Source organism: Bubalus bubalis, chromosome 9, assembly GCF_019923935.1.
Source record: "Bubalus bubalis isolate 160015118507 breed Murrah chromosome 9, NDDB_SH_1, whole genome shotgun sequence".
NCBI lineage: Eukaryota > Metazoa > Chordata > Mammalia > Artiodactyla > Bovidae > Bubalus > Bubalus bubalis.
The window spans coordinates 12,508,399-12,528,085 of record NC_059165.1 but is presented as its reverse complement, the minus strand read 5'-3'; the positions used below and the strand labels follow the sequence as shown (position 1 = coordinate 12,528,085).

The following is a 19,687-nucleotide window of genomic DNA, read 5'->3' as shown; positions in this document are numbered from 1 at the left end:
CTACTTTTGCTGATAGTAAATAATAGCACTGACCGTCATTTTACCTGAGACCCACTATAAGAATATGTTTTACATGTGAATGAGTACACAGTATACACGCAAAGCAAGTTTCATGACACAGTGTACTGTGAAATACCCTCATTATTTTATTATCTATTTCATTAAAAAAAAAAATGTTAGTACAACATTTGAACAACCCATTAAACTGATCCTCAGATCCATTAATGGGTTAGAGCCCATAGTTTTAAAAAAAAAAAGGCACTGATTGAGTCCAGTGTGGTTATGGACCCACACATCAGTGAGAACTTAGAAATGCAAATTATTGAGACCCATTTCAGATTTACTGAGTCAGAAACTGTAAGAGGAACTCAGCAAAAGCCCTCTGTTTTAAAATATGAGAATCACTGATTCAGGGCCCCATGGGCTCTAGTTGAACAGCCCACATTTGAGCATCTTTACTGTTCACCAGTGCCTTGAGCAAGTGATTTGCCTTTTTTCCTTGTCAGTTTCCTCCTCAGTAAATGAACACAGGAAGTACTACTTCCTTCATACAGTGAGAGAACAGAGTAAAACACTTTGCACAGTGTCTGACACAGTCTATGTTAAGTGTTTACTAAATATTAGCTAAACAAGAAAAGTCCAAAATCAAAAGCTTTTTTAAAGTACCAAGTTTGTTTTTCATGAAAAATTGCAACTAGTAAAACCTTTCATTCTTTTTACTTTTCCCCCTAAATGACTAGATGTATCTCAATCATGTTGATATCACCCAACATCTGTTCTTCATAGCACTTACTAGTCATAACATTACATTTATTTGTCATTACCTGCTTAATGTGTCTCCCATACGAGACTGTAAGCTCCAATAGAGCAGGGATTATGCGTGATGAGGTTCATCATTGTAATTCTACTTCTACTTTACTGTCTGCACTAAATACACATCATTTATTAGCTGAATATGCTAGTTGCTATGTTTCAGGTATTATTCATAAAATTGCTCTAAGGATTAAATAAATTAGATGTAAAGTACTAAGACTGACTCTATTAAACATTCATCACATTTGCTGTTGTTTAGTCAGAGTCATGTGCAACTCTTTGCGACCCCATGGACTGTAGCCTGCCAGGTTCCTCTGTCCATGGGATTTCTCTGGCAAAGAATACTGAAGTGACTTGCCACTTCCTTCTCTAGGGGATCTTCCCAACCCAGGGACTGAATCAGCATCTCCTGCACTGACAGGAGGATTCTTTACCACTGAGCCAACAGGGAAGCCCAAACATTCATATTAGCTGTAATTATATTGAATGAATTTCAAAATAAATATTGAATAGATGGAATATAAGCCCTTTTTGCTCTTTGGTATATTCTCAAAAGTCATGTATTTTTATTCAGCAAACTATGCACTAGAATAACTATGAGCATACAATCTTCAGAATCTGCAACAGTTCAGGTAACACCAGAAGTGCTGCTCTCTCCTATCCTTCCTCAGACTAAAGCCTAATACATAAGGCTGCCCCTTTAATTTGAACATAGAAGAGCTACACAAAAAAAAACTGTTTTGCTGGTAAATGTAAAGTCAAGAAGAAAAAGAAAAGGAATAATGACAAAAATTTTTAAACAGATCTATTTTCTTAAAAAGAGTAAGGTTATATAAAATCTACTCTTCATTTACAAAAGAATTTCAAACATGCCCAGGGATTAGACAAAATTTAAATCAACAAAAAAGACAAAATGAAATGCTTACTTGAAAGGGAAACTGACGATACTTCAAATATTCTGCAAGTATATCTAACATCCGCACCATTTGAGAAAAAATAAGAACTCTATTGCCTCGCTCTCTTAGGCGAATTAACAGTTTGTCAAGAAGAATTAGTTTTCCGCTACTACGGATTAAGTGCTATAAGGAAACAATAAATTATAATTGTTATAACATGTTAAAAGAGCTGTATTTAATGAAACAAATGTCTCTCACAACACTTCAGTTTCTTCATTTTAAATTAAGATTTTTAATTTTCATAACGTTGAAATAGTTTATTTACGTTTTCAAAATTTTTTAGAACCTTGACCAATTTGTTCTATGACTTAAGCTAAATTTTCCTTGCCATTTAGCACCTAGGTTTTGCTGCATTTTCTGGAGACCAAAAAAAAAAAAAAAAAAAAAAAGCACCATTTCACTCTATTTGTTAGATATCACACCATTTCTCCAAAAATCTTAGCTAAAAACAACTAAGCGACAATACACTGAAAGAAGAAACAACTAAGTAATCAAAGGTTTTGAAAAAGTGAGAAGTGCCTTCTAATTTATGTCACTGACAGCAGTTCAAAGCAATACTACAGCTGGATGACAACTGTGCCTTCTTCACACTCTTCATTTGTCTTCCAGAAGTGATAGGAAGAGGAAGATCTAAGGTCCAGATGCCCTTAAGACTACCATTTGCCATGTCACAAATTCACACAACCACTATTAGTGAAATTTTTTTCACAACAAAAAATACACTAAGGGGTTTTTGCTGGATAAAGTGTGACAGACCATGGTTAGATCAGCTTTTCAAAAAATTTATCAAAATGACTAAATGGATAAATTATAACTTTTAAAATATTTTTATGAACACGAAAAAATAAGCAGCACCATTATTTAAATACATCTTTAACCAAAAGGAACATCTAACCAATATATTAGAGCATTGTGGTATTTTCACTTAAAGCTGAAATAAACATTTTTAAAATTTTGCTTTACCACGAAGTAATACAATTTTAAAATTCTTACTTGTAAGGCCTCCTGTTTATTATAGAATTCATTATTATCTGGTGGTTTAATGAGGTAGCAATGGTTACAACATTTCTTTAGCTCCATCATAATATTCAAAAAGCCTGAGGTACTGCCCTTGGAACCTTTGCTGAGGGCTTTGTAATTCCTAGTTAATATCCACCTGTTTAAAAAAAAAGATTATGAAAATGATGTAGCAGAATTACCAGGATGAATTCTAAAATCACTAAAAAAATTAAGTACCAAAGTAAAACTGCACCATTATGAAGTTCAACTCCAAAGACAAAGGACTAAACTTTGTTCACAAAACTAAATGAACCTCATTCATAAGACCATGACAACACACTGTTATTTAAACCATTAACTATACACAGTAAAGGCTTAACATAACATAGTGAATTAATAGTGCATAGTGCATTAATCCTTTACCCCAAAATTTATTTTTAAAATGGTCAACTTTATAATCTATCTTAACTTTCCAACAAATTTTGCTATGCTGGGCCATTAATGCAGATACCTCACACCTCATGAGGATACGATTTAGCCAAACTGCCTTGTCTAAAATAGTTACACAATACACATGCAACTTAAGAGATAAATTGTAAGTGGCTATTTTATTACTGCAAATTATGCGTAACATTTCCTCTCACCATGACTTACCTTGTCTAACATCTTTTATTTTCTTCCTTTTTACAAGGTTAGTTTTGGAAGGAACTTGAAACAATTTTATCTGATTTGTCTCAAAACGACAGAACAGGGGAAGTGAGGGTGGTTGGCTATGAGCTGAAGACCAAGCTTGAGTGATGGAATTTATATTATTCTATTTTGTATATGGTCTGAAGTTTTCCATAACAAAAATGTAAAATTTATGTAGTAAATGTATTTTTAAAGTGAATGGCACTTATACACTTATCATAAAATATGTTTCTGAGAGTGCAAATGCATGAAGCAGAGCTTTATGCAACTAAATGTCTGAACAGAAACTAGGATGGATACTTCTTTTTGATTCTTTGAAGTGTTACTATACAGATCCAACATACATAAATAATACAAAATATGATTTATTAACATTTTTCAAAAAGCAGAGGGGCCTAAAATTTTGTTCTAAGTTTGTTTCTCTGGCTTCTACTTTCACCTGTCAATAACATAATTATCAGAATTATGTAATAATTCCTTGGTATCATGGCAATTCTAAAACTTAAAAAGAAACCTTCTATAATGTAACATAGTACAAAATAAACACAATTAATGATGTGCTATAAGGTGAATTAGTCTTATATCACCCGTGATCTTAGACATGCCATTAAATCTCTCTCTGCCTCACTATGCCATACAATAAACCTATTCTAAAATTCAAGAATTATTACTGCTCTCTAAGACTCAATCAGGGCTAGGGAGCACCTCAGAACATGTTCTCTGTTTACAGCTTACTTGTAATATTGTTTCTGTAAAGCACTCATTTCCATTCTTAAAATCTGTTCAACCTTGGCAGGAAGAGATTTTTCCACATCTTTCTTAACCCTCCGCAATAGAAACGGCTCAAGCTCCTTGTGGAGGCTTGCATAACCATATTCTCTGCCTTTGCCATGTTCTTCTTCAAAATCTTCCCAGGAAGAAAACCTGAAAAATTTAAGCAAATGGAAGAATCAGTGAAAGAAGTCAAACTGCATTTGATATTTTACAGGATAGTCAGACATAAACAAAACATAGATTTGGGGGGGGGGAGGAATTAGTTAAAATTAATTACTTCTAATAGCTATCCTTCCAAGAAATCTATTGTATATCTACAGATGTAAAATATAAGCTATTTTATGAAAAATTGTTTACTTTCCTTGAGTTAAATAAAGACGAAATATTTTCAAGTATGGGAGTAATTATCACTAAAATATTTCTCAAAGAAAGTTATACATCTATTGAAAGAAAATATGTATATGACCTTGGACAACTTATCTTAGTCTGCTTTTCCTAAAATTATTAGAAAATGGAATTTTCTAACAATACCTTGTTATTGTTATTACTACTGTTTAAGAATGATACTATTTCCATTTTTAAGCAATGGATATTCTGAACAACAGGCAAAACCGTTATAATTTATTATCCATGGCTCAAGCTTATTTATTTACAAAAATTGAAAAATAAAAATATTATTTTGAATTCTATTCCATCCCATTTCTTTTCTTCTTAATAATCTCTGATCCAATGTTTGGGACAATAAAACCTCCTTCTGACCTTATTATCTACACTAATTATTTTCCTGCTAAACTTAGCAAATGAAACTAACATTAAAATTGTATCTTAATTTATCTTACTTTTCTGGCATAATGAAATGCAGCAAAGACCAGAGCTCTTTCAGGGAGTTTTGCAGAGGAGTTCCAGTGATAAGGAGACGGTGATTGGACTTAAAATCTATTAAAGTTTTATACAGAAGAGAGTCATCATTCTTTAATCGATGTGCTTCGTCCACACCTATAAATGCCCAATTCAGACCTCCAAGGAATGCCTTAAAATGAATAGAAGAATGTAGTTAATATTTTGAGAGAAAAATGGAATTCAAATCATTAAAATGAGGCAAATTTAAATCTATGTCCAATATTTCAAATACAAATTATGTACTATTCTAAAATTTATTGGAATCTTCAAATCAAGTAACTCAGAATGAAAAACAAAGTTCCTTCCATGACTAACTCAGCCATTAGAAAAACAGAAATTATCAAGTTTTTACTAGCTTACATACTGAAAATAAAACCTATAGTGTCATTTAAAAATTTCACAATGTTTACAGCATAAGTCCAGTAGAAACCTCATTAATGTTAATTTGGAGAAAATAAATTCGGAATAGTATCTAACTCCAAGTATAGTTACAATTAACTGCTATGATTTTTATGAATTATTTATTTACAATATATACACAAACTTTATAAAGTCTTAGTTTGACTTATGGAGATGGACCTGATTCTGCTACTTAAAAGTTACATGACTTGAGGCAAGTTCATCAACCTCTTTGAGATTTGACTTTTTTTCACAATAGGGACAGAAGTGTATTATAAAGTAATTATGAAGAATTAAAGAAGATAATAGCTATAAAGCGTTTACCCAATGGTAGTGTGATACTTCCTCCTCTTTAAAGACCTTACAAATCAACAGACACTATACCAAGCTGGTTTCATATCCTTTGGTTTGTATTTATAACACTTAAAAATGTAAAAATCAACCTTACTTCAAGGATCATAAAAAAATAAACAAACAGAGAAGCTGGACTTGACCCAGAGACTTTGCATCTGCTGACCACTGATTTATGTTTATCTTTTCATCCTATCCACAATGTAAAGGAAAAACTGATATACACCAAACAGAAAAACAGATTAATACATACCTTATCCTTCAACAAGATTTCATAAGTTGTTAACAGTATATTAAATTTTAACCGTTTGGTCTGGGGATGCATCCATTCATGAGTTCTTATCTATCAAGAAATTTCAAAGACAATTTTAAAACAAATATTTTTTTAGAAGTATACTTTTACTTGAGTATCTGAACTAAAATCCATTCAAAATACAAAAAACCTGTCTATATGTTTCTGTAATAAAAACTTTAACAATTCTTTATACAGTACAAGCTACACTGATCTTACTTATAAGTAAAATATAAATACTCCAGCATATCAAAATCTTCTATAAAAAAAGCCACATTTTTAATATATGTTTTTCACTGAAGGAACTTCTCATTTGACCAAACAAAAGTGATTTCCTTTTTGTAGATGAAGTAAGTCTGGGGTTTGCTTCACAATAATAATTGGGAGGAAAGTATCATGTAGAGGGACAGATGAAACAAAACGGGCAAGAGTTAAAACTGTGCAGTTGGACATAGGACATGGAGATTTTATTACATTCTTCTGTAGGCTTTCATATATATTTGAAACTTTTAATAAGGCAGGAAAAATATATATATAACAACACTAAAACAAAAATTAACTTTTATTAAGCCAATCAAACGTGATGAATCTTACTGTGTAACAAGTTTCATGCTGGAAACTAGACTTGTCCTCAAAGATGAGTTTGTCTAAATTTCTAAATTTGTGGCGAAACAACTTACCATGTTTCTGCTGTTGATGTCACCTAAATAAACCACAGCGTTCATTTGAGAAGCCCATGTCTGAATCTCCCTTTGCCAGGAAGTGAGAGTGGAGAGTGGTACTACTAACAGAAAAGGTCCATATAATTGGTGTTCATGAAACAAATAGTTCAGAAATGAGATCGTCTGTATTGTTTTTCCAAGGCCCATTTCATCAGCAAGTATGCAACTATTACCTCTGCAAAATGAAAAACAAAAATCATGTATGCAATAAAGATTCAAATTTACAAGTAACCTTTATACATAATCCATGTAAAAATTTATATGAAGTTAAACCAGATTAATCTGATAGGTATTATTTACAATATGCATTTTTATTAACTATAATAGTGTAAGAGAGAGTTTATGATTTTAGAACATAAAAGCAGCTTAAAAATTAACAGAATTATTTACAGTCAGTTATGGAGATAAGGACACAATCCATCTACAAGTGGTAGAGTCTGGATAAAACTACAGCTACGTTAAAGTTTAAAAAACAAAAAAACTGCACCCTAGTCACCTACACTGCCAAAAACAGAGTAGGCGACACAGGAAAGAGGAAGAGAAAAACAGAAGCCAAACTGGCTATTAGAAATAACTGGAAGAGAGACAGTCCAGGACACTGTGAAACAATGTATACATATTCTTATTCCAATTAAAACATTTTTAAATATTGCAACAATCAAAAGGTTCTTTTTCTTCTTAATATAAGAAGTACTGTTTATATCGGGCTTCCCTGGTGGCTCAATGCTAAAGAACCCACTTGCCAAGACAGCAGAGACAGGTTTGATCCCTGGACAGAGAAGATCCCCATGGAGAATCAAATGGCAACCCACTCCAGTATTCTTGCCTGGGATATCTCATGGACAGAGGAGCCTGGCAGGCTATCTAGTCCATGGGGTCACAAAGAATTAGACATGACTGAGCAACTAAACAACTGTTTATATAATAGGAAATTCAAAGACCTATGTATAAATACCAGAGGGTCTTATCCTTTATGCTGGTGGAAGTCTTTTCCAAACCCCATATTTGTAAAAATTTATCCTCTTAAATAAACAATTCAAAATATACGTACTTGCACCAAGAGTGAGCAAGCCAATTTAAACCATTCAGTTGATAATCTCTTAATTCTAATCCTTCATGTCCTCCAATATAGGATGGCTGTTTCTTTAGGGCTACAAATCTTGGCCTTTGTTTTAATACCTTTTGTAGAAACAAATATTAACATGAATTATTAAACATAAGAAATCATATTAAAAGATTAAGATCTCAGCTTTTACCATAAATTTTAAAATTTCATCTCAAATCATCACACTCAGAAATTCCATGACAAAATATATATGAGGACTGAAAGAAGTCTGTTTTCTATAACAATGTACAGTGACATATTCTGGTCTCTTTTCGGAACAAAAAATGACAGAGGTAAGTGAGTTTTTGCTGAAATACTTGGATCTCACATGTTTCTCAAGTAAAAGCTATGTTAAATTCATTCATTTTACCACAGTTCCAGCCCTGACCTAGAAATAAAACATAAAACTGTTTAACTTTCCATTTGATTTCTCATTTCTAAATTACCCTTATGAATTTAATTAAATCTTATAATAAGAAAATAAATTCTAGTAGTACATAGACCCCAAACTATCACTAGTAGTAAATTTTAAGTATTAGGTAAGGCAGTCCTTGATACTTTCTTATGGGGACGTCCCTCTTTTCCTTTCCTATCATCAATGATAATATTCACTACCTTTTAAATCAAGCATATACATCTAGTTTCCAAGAAATTTTCCATTTTTGACCTTCCTAACCCAGTCCCCACAACTGCCACCACCAATTTATTATCTTTCGGACACAAGTTTCAGTCACCAAGGCTAGAAGACAGTGCCATATCTAAAATGGCACAGCAATTACAGGAGTATCATTTCCTGTAGGACCTACTACCATCCAAACAGTTCTTTCCTGTAGCCTGTATGAAATCAGGATCCAACTCTCTGTGTGGGGCTTGTAATACTTATGATGCATAAATACAGTTTCAATAATTTAAAATGGCAAACAATACTCACTTTGCAGTCTTTAAAAGGAGTGGTTTTTGATTGATTCCTGCTGAAATACTCATCTATGCATGCTTGAAACTTTTTGGAAATAAGAGCGCCATCTTCCCAGCTGCATTCTGAGTATGGAAGACCCTGCCATTTGCAATAATAATCAGGATAGCCAGCAGCTGACTTCTGATTGGAGTGAGCTGTAAGATAAATCAGATATATTTTACAGTGAATTTTATCTAAGGAATAATTCTTGGTAAAAACTATACAAATAAAAATAAGCCATCTGGTTTACACTATTATTATTATAAAAGCAAGCTACTGTATTTGATATGTAAGCAAAACTTTAAGTTTTCAGATGACTTCAAGCATGGAAAGATAAATGTTTAATTAGAATCATTTATTACTAACCAATTATTCGCTCCACTATTTGATACTGCTTATGGAGATCATCTGTAAGTTCTTGCTGACAATTATAATATTCCACATCTTCTGGAGAAGCATTTTTCAACCTGAAAGATTATTAACCCAAGAACAAAGTTAAAAATCTCCCCTAAATCCCATCTGTGCACGAAATCTCCCATCTTGTCACTCAAATGTGAATCAATTTGAATAATGAAGAGACTGAAACAAATTTAAGCATCACTAATTTTTAACTCCAACATAAAACATACCATCTTTTTGTTTCCTGATCTTTTTTCTTATAATTATCTAATTTTTTCATTCCTCTAACATTTTGCTGCTTAAGGGTTTCCTCTGTCTCCCAAGTATTATGGATATGTGACCATCCTTTCCATTTAATTAAATACTGGATCTCTCCTGGTTCCTTGTTTTTTTCAAATCCTGCATTCGGGTCACCATCTGCTTCAACTGCATAGATGGTTGTAGTAGCACCAGTAGCTGAAAAAAAATAGTACAATACTTCCATGTGATTCAGTTATTGAAGTATTTCAACTCAAAATTTCAAGAATATAAACAGAAAAATATATGCTCTTTTAAATAAGTAACAAACAGGGTATGAGTTTATAGGAAACTACATTATACATTCATAAAAGAAACTGAATTCTAGAACAGAAAGATTAACTAAAAATCACCTTTAAAAACTACATATTTGAAATCACTATGTAGAAGAGATAGCTGCACTCCCATGTTCACTGTTATATCACTTGTAACAGGTAATAAGCGTCCACCAACAGATGACTGGATTAAAAAAAACACTGTACGTACATATACAATGAAATACTATTTGGCCATAAAAAGGAGGAAATCTGCTATCTATAACAACATGGATGGACCTCAGTAGCATCATGTTAAGTAAAATAAGTCAAGAGAAAGATAAACTGTATGTTCACACATATATGGAAAAGGGAAGGAGGGAGGAGGGAATTCATTGACTGAGAGATCAGATTCAAACTTATCAGAGGTAGGACAAGTATGATGAAGTGGTCAAAACAGATTCTTTACCACTGAGCCACTAGGGAAACCCTAAGCAAGGTATGTGTGCGTGTGTCCATGTGTTAGTCGCTCAGTCGTGTCTGACTGTGCAACCCCATGAACTGTAGCCTGCCAGGGACCTATGCCCATGGGATTCTCCAGGCAAGGATACTGGAATGGGTTGTCATTCCCTTCTCCAGAAGCAAGGTCTATTTTATAGCAAAGAAGTATAAACGTAAAAATTCCATCCTCAGCTTTCAAAGTTGAAAAGTCTTCAGGAAAAAATTCACTCTAGTAAATATTAGTGAAAAACAAAACCAAAAATGAAGGTTTCTTTTCTTTTTCTTTAAATACCTCCTTTTCTTCCAATCCGACAATCCATAAACCGTTCTATTGTTTCAAATTCCTCTTCCTCAGGTTGAGGAACATCCTCTCCACAGACTTCCAGGAGGTCATCAGAATCTGTTTTCATTTCCTCATCTTCCTTATAGCTAACATTGACAGTTGCTTGGCGACGAGAGCTTCTTTTATCATTATCATATTCTTCTTCATCATCCTCCTCCTCCTCAGATGAATCAATCTGTCTCTTTTTTTGTCCAATAATCTTTTTTCCATTTTTTGACTTAGATCTAGGGAAAAGTGAAGGAAAGAGGTATTTTACAGAAATATTGGCATAAAACAAGATTTGAGAAACTCTAAGAAAAAGAATGAATACCTTCTGTAACCAGTAATTTTCAGAATCAAACCAAGAACATACTATACTTACCTATTTTGAGGTTTTCTACTTTTAACTTTATTTTTTGGCTCATAATCTGATTCTGTTTCATCACAACTGCTTTTATCTCTTTCTTCTTCAGATTCTGAATCCGAACCAGACTGAGAGGGCGATCCCGATCCAGACATCTGCCAATCTTCACTGTATATAAAATATATAATATGTTTACTTATACATATATAGCAAATTTTGTCTGACAAAATATAAAAATAATCAAGCTAAATTACATTCCAGCTAATATAAAAAATATCATTTTCACTCATTATAAACATATTCAAATATCTGTAGAATAAGAAAATGCTGGAAAATATTCTTCATAGATTTCTCTAACTACAGAGTTTTTGTTAATCATTTAATCATACCTCAAAATGCAAGTAAGTGGAGTTTAGGTGAAAACACAGTATGCTAATTTAGAGTCACAGTGCTTAATTTTGAAAATTCTGTCCAATTATACTTGCCATTTCAAAATAGATTCTATACTAATTCCTTTCATTCTAATTTTGTGGAGATTGTGATTTTTAAAAACATATCCTTTAAAAAAATTTTTAAATATTATACATTAAGAAACTTAAACTAAGGTATCAAAAAATTGAAGAAAAAATAAAAACATTCCATCTTAACCAACATTCAGTAACTACCTTACCCTTATTACTATTTTTAGTCTATTTAATTTCAAATAACAAGAAAAAAATGTTGGATTCGCTGTTAATATTCTACCATAGTATTAACTTTAAATGAAAGATATACATTAAGTTCTTACATATACACTACATTCTATATTAAAGGCACTGTTTCTACTCCAGTGCTCTGCACAGCTTATACCAATTACAACTATGTCATGTTAAGGGTTGCATAAGCAAGCCACATGATAAAATCTGGTTTATGATATAAAAAAAAAAAAACCATAATGGAAGAAGCTAATTTTTTATCTTGAGATTGTTTTTCAGAATTTGCACATTAGACATAGCAATAGGCAGCATATATGAAAAAAAAATCTCCATTTTATATTTTTATAGTAAATACTATAATCATTTTTATATCCAACAAAATCTATCCATCATCTTAAATTTCTCATATTTTAAAAATATTCTTTGCTTGCACTCATACTAAGTTTAGAAATTACTAATTCAGTGGAAAAGTTGAACAGCTGATAAGACACAGTAGCTGAAAACACACTCAGTAAAACAAAAGACAGATCTAAAGAAATCAGCCAGACTATAGCACAGCAACAAAAGGATAAAACACATGATAAAGTAAGACTCATGGAGGACCAGAAGGATGATCCAACAGATATATAATAGGTATGATCCAAGACAGATAAAATATACATCTGTTAACTGTAGTAACACAAATTGATAGAATGAAAAAGAGAAAATGCCAAGAGATGCAATGACTGAATTTTTAGAAACTAGTAAAACTCATGAATCTTCACATTAAAGATGCATAAAGTAAAGTGCATTAAGTGGGATACTGCTACTGCTGCTAAGTCACTTCAGTCGTGTCTGACTCTGTGTGACCCCATAGACGGCAGCCCACCAGGCTCCCCTGTCCCTGGGATTCTCCAGGCAAGAACACTAGAGTGGGTTGCCATTTCCTTCTCCAATGCAGGAAAGTGAAAAGTCAAAGTGAAGTTGCTCAGTCGTATCCGACTTGTAGCGACCCCATGGACTGCAGCCTACCAGGCTCCTCCGTCCATGGGATTTTCCAGGCAAGAGTACTGGAGTGGGGTGCCATTGCCTTCTCCATTAAGTGGGATAAATAAATAACAAATCCAAAGCTGGATGTACAAGACAAGACAATGGAACAATGTTTTTGAAGAAATGAGAGAGAAAACAACTCAGACCATCTAAAGTATCAGAACTGAGACTTGAAGTATTTTTTAACACTTCCTGGGTCAAGATCTTTGGGAAATTACAGTGAGTTGCTAAATGAGTTCTAAAGAGGAAGTAAATTTCATGTGCAGACAAATTAAGGATAGCTATTAACATCCGAACTATCTGAAATCCAACATCTTTGGTCCCAACATTCCTATATAAGTTTTTCAAGTTATTAAGATCTTCTGATATTGTGACTAAGATCTTTGAAGTTTAAAAAATATACAGGAGAGGTGTTATAGGAGATAAACAAGTGACACAAAAAAAAACCCATGTTGTCACAGAAACATAAAAGAATTAATGGTTTAAATTAACCTAATAGAATGCCATGAACCAAGAAGTTCACTTCTGGCAACAATTGGTCATAAAGGAAGAAATATAAATCATTAGGATTTTCTTGATATAAAAGTAATCAGTTGAACAAAATAGCATACTCTTTATGCTTTTTCCTTTTGACCTCACTGGATGAGTCATCGGAATCTTCACTGCTAGAGGAATCCTGTACAGAAAAATATACAAAGTTAAGGCTGCTAATGATTAGAATTCAACTATAGTAACAGTTTTTCTTGTCATACTATTAAACATTCACTTTACTAATAAAACTGTAAAGACTTTTTTCCATGTTACATTTATACCATAAATTAGCATATAAAGTAATTATTTTTACTGCAAATATGTTAACAGCCAGTGAAATTAAGTAAACATCACAATGTCAGCATTTTGAATAAAATCTTATAATCTACCATTTCTGGATACTACTACTGTTGCCTAGTAAGACTTCAAAAAGGAATCCTAATTGTTGGTATGTCAAATTCTCATTTAGTGTTTTTCTTTCTCAATAGGCAGTTTTTGATATACAGATACCCCCCCAATCTTTGAAAGTTCAATTTATACCACTACACTTCTACAAAAGAACCTACACCAGTAACTGTTTTCACTAACTGAAACAAATCTGAAGAGAATTTTCACTTTTACAAAACTCAATTCTGAGCACTCAGCGTTTGTTTCGCAGCAAGCTGCTACTGAGGTGGCAAGCACGCGGAGCGGCCCCTTCAAGCTCCTTCCCTGGGAACTACCCTCAGCACTGAGCTGCCAGGATTCTGAACTGTGCCTGTGAGCATCTGTGCTTTCCTCACTTTGCCCATGACAGTTACCAAGATGTGGCCTAAGGAAGCAGCCTCCTTGCTTTTTCATACCACTTGGCTCAGGAAAAAGGACACTCCATTTTTGGATAGGTGGGGAAACCTACAGTTCTTCCTGAATGTTTTTGTGCAAATACACACACATGCAAGCTCATGTGTACACAGGAACTACACTGTTTATAATAAAAGTATGTCTACACTTCAAGGCTACTGATGCACATTTAAATATAGTTATTTTCTTATCCTTCTAATACCCTTACTGTTTCTAATAATTTTGTAAATAGCCCCCAGTTAAATAATTAGGCATCAAGACTACTTTTCAGATAATAGCTTTCACAATGAATAGTCACCTCCTCTGATCCACTATTAGATGAAGCTTGATGTTGCTGCTGCTGCTGCTGCTGCTTCTTAAGCATTGCAGATCTCTGAACGGCCAAAATACTAGGGCTAGATTTCCAGAACTGTAATAGAGATATACACAAGTGAAGAACAAAGTTTTGAGAAAACTGGAAAAAGGATAATCTATTGAAAACCAATATCAACATTTTCACTGCCTCCAAATAATAAATAATAGTAAGACTATTTTCCTTACTCACATATATGTAAAACAATATTGCTGCAATATAATTAAAATAATGCTGAGCTTTAGATGTATATAAATAATTTATGGTGTGTTGAGTTTCACGGACAGACAGCCTTAATCAATGTATTCTTTGGTGTTAGAACTATTGTCAAAAACAACAGGATAATATATGCCACCAGTGCTATTCAAAGTGTGGCTACCAGTCTTTTAAACTGGTGTGAGGTGAAGATGAGGAGCTAGAGTCAGAATGCAAATTAACTAAGCACAGTTTTAGTTCAACTGACTTTTTTGTTTCTGGTAGCAAAACTTCCTACATGAAGGAAACTGTGTATATTCTGGCCCAAGCATCTTATCATGACTGGTACTCTAAGTAACACTCTGTATACCATTCTGATGTATAGACAAGTTTTACTAAATCTTACAATTGCTTTTTTAAAACAGAATGGCCCTTGGCATATTCTACCACATATCTTCAAGGAAGCAGAATTCTATTAAATACTCCGATTGGCAATACATTATATCCTTTGAAGATCTTGAAAGTAGAGATAACACTGTAAAATTAACAAAAAGACCTCAAAAGCCTTACATTTTTATCCATGAGACACTGAGTATTTATTTAACAATTTCTGCTTCACAAAGTTTCATGTATGTTCATTTTATACTTGTCGTATACATCAATAGTTATAGACTGCTTCTCTTCCAAGCCAATTAGTCCACAGATGACACCAAGTTCGAGAACAATTTAAAGTGTATTTTAATACTTACAATCAACTTTTTCTAAAAGCTAGATCAAGAATGCTCTAAACCAATGCTATACATTTTCCCAAAGTAATACAGGAAATCTACCTGTCATTGGATATGTTATTCATTACCTCAGCTCCATCAACTTTCGGTGGTTTTGCTTGAACTTTATTGTCTCGGGAATTGTCTGACTCAGACTCTGACTGACTGCCCGATTCGGATCCAGAGTCTGAGTCGCTGCTACCTGACTGGCTACTGCTTCCATCACTACTGCTTCCAGAACTCGAACCAGATCCAGAGCCGGAAGCTGACCCAGAATCATCATCCGACTGGCTACAATTTAAAAATAAATAGATTTCAAACAAAATTAATTCAAATTTTAGCTTTTCTTAACTCAGCAAAAAGCTCCACGTCATTAAGCCTTGTTTGTTTAGTATGTCAACCATGTATAGCCAAACAAATAGAAAAAGGAATTAATGTTAATCTACAGCAATAACTGACTTGATAAATTTAGTAGCCTGGGCTAAAACATAATTATATCGCAATCTTCCTCCAAGGGTAATGAACAAAACCTACCAGGTAGAGAATCCTGGGCTAGAAACTTAGAATAACAAAATGTTTAAGACACAGTCCCTATTCTTAAAAGGCTATTTGATATAGTAAACATAAAGAAGAAATTGTGTGAAGAAAAAATGTGATAAAAATTCTCATTTAGTAAAAGGCAGAAAGCGAATTAAATTGAGTTTCAACTTGTTTGTAAGTCCACATCTATGTTCTATCATCTCAGAGGAATGTAACTTATTACAACTAAGCTATGATAAAGTACAATTTACTAAAAAATAAGATTACTAATTTCTTTTCTGAGAAAATTATTCAATTTTTTATGGTTCCATAGTAATACGTCTGAAATAGTAAATTCTCACAACCTTTCCTAGCCTCTGTACACATACACATACACTTTCCAGCACTTATTTCCTGTCCAAAGTAGTCTAGAAATGGTCTGTACCTAATTGATTGTGTCAATCAATATTATCCGAAAGGCCATTTGTTAACTGGTGTTTACATTTGGATTGCTGAAAACCAGGGCATTAAATTTTTTAAATATGTGGCAGACTCAGCTTTTGATGTAATTTTAACCGACTTTATGAGAAACAACAAGATAATGTCACACACAGAGCAAAACTCAAGCTTCTTATTCTCTTGCTGTAGTTCTCAGAAACACCACTAGATGGAGGTATTACTCTACAAAAACTACAAGAGCGACCAGTAACCCTTCCTAAAAGTAATTTTTGAGAGCAAGGCGTTAATAGTTTCTACCTGGAAACACAGACATGTAAGTTTTCAAGAAGACCTCTGATTCTAAAAGTTTTGCTTACAGTGTGAACAAACATACACCTACTTTTAAAATTTGGGAATCTAGTGGAGTATGTTTTTCTTCATAGAAAGAGTAAACAAAAAGTTCCATCTTAAAGGCTATATCAAAACCATTTCTGCCAGTTTCTACCCTCCAGACACATGGTTCAAGAATAGCATAGTGCCTTTCAATTAAAAAACAAAAGTGACCATTCTGCATTCGATTTGGGCCCTTGAAATTTCAGTAAGAATATCAGAGAAGATATTTTTCCTAACACACAATTTCATTTTTCCTTTAACCCACTAGGCAAGCAACACTTTTCATTTATTACTTTAGCAAAAACTATCATTTGTTAGGCACAGGGAAGACTGAGATGAGACAAAAAGTCCTTACCATTATAAGAACGTCTAACCTAGTATGGAAAGACAGTCATGTCAACCAATAAATACCTCTCTGGGCTATATTTAAAATAATTCAACCAGGGGGTATGAAGAACACAAACAAGTGAGGCACAGTAACTGGAGAACATTTAGAAGAAAGTGAAGATGAACTAATCCTTTAGAAAGAATTAAGTAGAAGGGGTATCATTTTAATTGCTTATAAGCTTCTTGAAGGTACTGTTTTTTTTCCCCAGAGTATCTTACACTGGTGGACGCTCAGTAAATACCTGAAAAGTAAATGGATGGATAATTGAATCTGGGAGCTATCATGGGCCTATATTCTTAATTATATCTTGAGAAAATAGCTAGTCAAAATTCCTTCTTAATGTATCAAGAGTCCTTGTTAATGTATCAATATTCTTAAGTGAATGCAGGAAATCTTTCTTTCATAATCTTTAGGTGAAAGTAGTTCTGGCTGATGAAAAAAGCAAACAGCCTGAGCCTATACCACTCTAAAGGCAAATAGGCTTATTATCAGAATGTCTTCACCTTAGATATTAAAAGCATGAAGTATTTATTTCACTTAAATTGTTCATAGCAGGACTTAAGAATATACACAGAATTAGTAAGGAATACCTTATATACTGCCATAGAATGAGATACAGTTATGTTAAAAAGAAAGCAAGCTACAAAACTGCGTTTATAGTATGGTTCCTTTGTGTATGAAGGGAGAAATGTTTACACATATTTGCTTATGCTTTTTTCAAAAGCAATAACGGTGTATAAAACAATTAAGTTAAAAATGGTTACCTACAAAGAGAAGGGAAAGAAGAAAGCAGAAGGAACAAGGATTGAAATGAGTTGTCAATTTCTGAACCATGCAAATGTTTTACACAATTTATTTTAAAAGGAAATTCTAACACTTGAGAGATAAATATATATATATATATATATATATATATATATAGGTTTGGGGGATTGGAGAACAGTGGGACATAAAATTCTGAGGAAAAACAGGTAAAAAGCCTCTCCGTAATGAAGTAGTTCTATTTCAACCCACTGTTGCATATGCTCTTTCCAAAATAATAATCAAACCTGCCCTAACTGGGTAAGTCTTCAGTGGCTCTGTAACAAAAGTAAAACATCTATGAGGTGCAGGAATCTGTCTCTGCCAACCTATCTCCAGCCAGTTTCCCATCTAAACCCTTAGTTTTAGTGATGGCATACTACTTGTAATTCTCAGAAAGTGAGTTTCTCTTTCCACTTTCTGCTTTTGCACAATTACTTCCTTTTTAAAATTTTTTTCACTATATAATTTCTACTTGAGCCTCACTTCATGGATACTTCTCTGACAAATCTCTCCTGACTCCAAAATCAAATCAACCCAACATTAAAGCTTCCCTAGAAGGCTTCCCTAGTAGGTCAGACGGTAAAGTGTCTGCCTGCAATGCTGGAGACCAGGGTTCGATCCCTGGATCAGGAAGATGCCTTGGAGAAGGAAATGGCAACCCCCTCCAGTATTCTTGTCCTGAAGAATCCCATGGACAGAGGAGCCTGGTGGGCTACAGTCCATGGGGTCACGAAGTCGGACATGACTGAGCAACCAGCACGCGCACACACACACACACAACATGAAAGTAGGAATACTTACCTCAGTATTCCCACAATATCCTGTACCTATTACTATCTTAGCTATAAGCACATAATGTAATATTCACTGTAGTTTCTGTTTTATTTTTTGGTATTCTACCGTATGTTCCTAGAGTGCTGGAATTTTTACTTGTTCTTTGTATGCTGAACACTAAATGAAGGGCTCAACATATGTTTGGTGAGGGGATGGATATATACATAAGCAAACAAATCAAAGATGCTTACGGATATAATATCTTATATAAAATTCACAAATAGAGTTGGACTATACAAATATTTCTCAGGTCTAATTAACATTTTATTTAGGTAGTAACCAATACCACTGATTTTTTAATACAGTATCTGTATACCACTTACGAGTTATCCTTATGAATTATATTAAATCTCAATAGCCCAACAGTATAAGGCAGAAGATTATTAAAAATACTTAAGTCTTTCCCTTATCGTTTTCAATTTACAAAAGAAAACTCATCATATGAGTACTTAGATAAAAGAGTTTTCTTAGGGTAAATTTAAGTAAAAAAAATTCATTTAAAAGAGAAAACAGCAATTCAAATTAAAGTTTCTTTTCAAGATTGTTTTTATGCTCAATTTCAAATATAAACAAGAGCAATCGAATTACCATTTATCTATCAACCAGCTTCACAATTATCAACTCATAACAATTTTGTTTCAAATAATCCAGCTTTCTACAAACACATAATCTCAAACATATTGAAATTTCATCCATAAATAGTTTAGTACTTATATGTAAAAACAACAAAAACTCCACTATTTTTAAACATCCACAAAACTAGTACCATATTTTTAAAAAAACCACATTTTCGTAATGTTAAATATGAA

At 33.2% G+C, this 19,687-nt stretch overlaps 1 protein-coding gene across 4 annotated transcripts in view; it reads right to left on the bottom strand.

Annotated features, from left to right (window-relative positions):
• The window catches only part of CHD1 (chromodomain helicase DNA binding protein 1), a 73,123-nt gene that overhangs the window by 31,138 nt on the left and 22,298 nt on the right, over positions 1-19,687 (bottom strand). For all 4 annotated transcript variants that reach the window (XM_025292195.3, XM_025292193.3, XM_025292196.3 and 1 more), the window contains exons 3-17: positions 15,592-15,793; positions 14,487-14,597; positions 13,429-13,493; positions 11,112-11,261; positions 10,700-10,974; positions 9,586-9,811; positions 9,323-9,423; positions 8,933-9,111; positions 7,948-8,075; positions 6,855-7,071; positions 6,136-6,225; positions 5,072-5,262; positions 4,194-4,382; positions 2,763-2,925; positions 1,740-1,892 (exon numbers count right to left, since the gene is read on the bottom strand). In XM_025292195.3, coding sequence (XP_025147980.1) covers positions 1,740-1,892; positions 2,763-2,925; positions 4,194-4,382; positions 5,072-5,262; positions 6,136-6,225; positions 6,855-7,071; positions 7,948-8,075; positions 8,933-9,111; positions 9,323-9,423; positions 9,586-9,811; positions 10,700-10,974; positions 11,112-11,261; positions 13,429-13,493; positions 14,487-14,597; positions 15,592-15,793 — 2,440 coding nt within the window. The remainder of the gene's footprint in view (positions 1-1,739; positions 1,893-2,762; positions 2,926-4,193; positions 4,383-5,071; positions 5,263-6,135; positions 6,226-6,854; positions 7,072-7,947; positions 8,076-8,932; positions 9,112-9,322; positions 9,424-9,585; positions 9,812-10,699; positions 10,975-11,111; positions 11,262-13,428; positions 13,494-14,486; positions 14,598-15,591; positions 15,794-19,687) is intronic.